At 38.6% G+C, this 1,986-nt stretch overlaps 1 protein-coding gene across 1 annotated transcript in view; it reads right to left on the minus strand.

The window, feature by feature from the left end:
• Window positions 1–6: 6 nt before the first annotated feature.
• LOC112138226 (DNA polymerase epsilon catalytic subunit A-like) overlaps window positions 7–1,986 on the minus strand; it is a gene marked incomplete at its 3' end in the record, with an annotated part of 6,631 nt that continues 4,651 nt past the window's right edge. Inside the window, exons 4-8 of the mRNA XM_036211269.1 lie at window positions 1,629–1,783; window positions 1,060–1,192; window positions 784–982; window positions 577–708; window positions 7–43 (exon numbers count right to left, since the gene is read on the minus strand). Coding sequence (XP_036067162.1) covers window positions 7–43; window positions 577–708; window positions 784–982; window positions 1,060–1,192; window positions 1,629–1,783 — 656 coding nt within the window. The remainder of the gene's footprint in view (window positions 44–576; window positions 709–783; window positions 983–1,059; window positions 1,193–1,628; window positions 1,784–1,986) is intronic.

Consider the following 1,986-nt stretch of genomic DNA (forward strand, 5'->3'; position numbering starts at 1 on the left):
GTCAGCTCGCTGGCTACATATTCTTGGGAAAAGGAGATCATTCCTATGGAAGAAATGAAATCACAGTTCTTCAGTTCCAATAATAAAACAAAAAGCAATTATGAACAAAAAAATGCTTATTTTGGTCAAATTGCTTCAGTTGATTATATTTAGATTTTAAAACATGACAGATAACTGAGCAAATGATAGTAAAAGTTTAATTTGCTGTGACAGTGGTTTATTGTTGAAGCTTATTTTTCGTTTTTGACACACATTGTATATTTTATTTTGAAAGGAATTTGTATTTACAGCTGCTAAAGATAAAATAAGTAAAAAATCTTATTTATATTTAACAAATATAACACTTATTTAGAAGCTACATATAATAAATGTTCACAAAAGCATAAATAAAGAGTATTTTTCTAAAGGGTGAGGTGGGAATTTGCAGCTCTCGCTGAGTTATTTTTTTTTAACCAAATGGATTTTTTAGTGCTAAAGGTTGCAGACCCCTAGAAAATAATGGAAGTTCGGTGACACAAAATGATATTTCAATCGAGTGGGTCAGTAACTGGAGAAGCCTCTTCAGCGGGGTCTCACCAGGAAGTGCAGTCGAGTCCCCCAATGCCTGCTGGGAAGCCTGACTGCCTCCACGCCTCTTGACCGGCGTTGCTCCAGGAGCATTACGTCTCAGTTCCTCCTTCATGCTGTGGTACACAGCAGCAATGTAGGCTACATGGAGGAAAGATGAGTATCAGACTTGGAAACAGGAAAAAAACAAGAATATAGATGTAGATATTTTCAAACCTGAGACAATCATGAGGAAATATTGCTGACAGGAAGCTGTCTGGGGAAGATAATGCATGATGTTCCAGTTGCTCTCAATTAGGTTCTCAACGTCATCGCTCCCTTCATCCTCCTCTTCCTCAGCATTGTCCTCATCTTCATCCTCACTGCCATCCTCGTCTCCCTCCTCTTGTCGGGTTTTCTTTTGTTTGGTTTGGTCCTAAAAGCAACCGTCGCAGTGGAAAAGTGAGCGCAGTTTTCCGCACTACGAATACGCTCATGAGCCGTCGGCAGTACCTCGCCATACAAGACATCAGAGGACACCTTTCCCTTAACGCCTCCATAGTTGGAGGGGTCCATCCACAGCAGGAACTGCCAGCATCGGGAGAAAGAGATGGACAAAGAGTGGAAGATTTCCCTGCAGTGAATGCTGGATAGAAAACAAAGAAATCAGTTTGTTAGGCTTTAAACAGCACAGTTAGATTTAAATAATAGACTTCTAAAGAAAAATTAAATACTATCATAAAAATGCTTCACTTTACTTTACAAACATATTCATAACTACAATCTATATTTGTAACATGAATCCTGCAATTCTTCTGCTCTCTAATGGTATAATAGCATTACCACAATTACAGCACTTCCATTAGTGAAATGAGTGTTTTTCCTGCTTTATATTCGCCTCATTAAAGTTCCTCTCCAAAAAATATTTGTGGCTTTTAAAGCCTTTTTCAGAATTCTGAATCAATGAAAACAAATAGATGAAGTCTTTGTGTTTTAAAACTTAATAAACGAAAAAAAAAGTAACCAAACAAATGTTTGGTTAAAACATTATACAAGTAATGAGAGCACCAGGGCTGTCTGACCTGTTGGTGATGTATTCTACATAAGCAACGGCGTCATCAATTCTCCGCTTTTTGGTGCACAAGATGATCCTGTTGAAGTTTCCGTACACAACAGTGGAGCCCAAACGCTTGAACTCTGCAGCCAACCTGCCAGCAGAAAAAAAAAAGAACCGAGATTAAAAGACAAGAGTAAAATGCCACAGATGCTGTGCAGGTATCAGCAGGTTGGCGTTTCTGAAAGGCACGTAGAGGTGCTTTAGATCAGTGGTCTCCAATCTCCGGGGCGTGGACCTATCAACATCGGGGACGAAATCATTAATTATACCCGTTTTTTTTTTTTTTCTTTTGAGTCTCAACCATCTTTTATTTTGAAAAACCA

This window comes from Oryzias melastigma, unplaced genomic scaffold (genome assembly GCF_002922805.2).
Source record: "Oryzias melastigma strain HK-1 unplaced genomic scaffold, ASM292280v2 sc01809, whole genome shotgun sequence".
Taxonomy (NCBI): domain Eukaryota; kingdom Metazoa; phylum Chordata; class Actinopteri; order Beloniformes; family Adrianichthyidae; genus Oryzias; species Oryzias melastigma.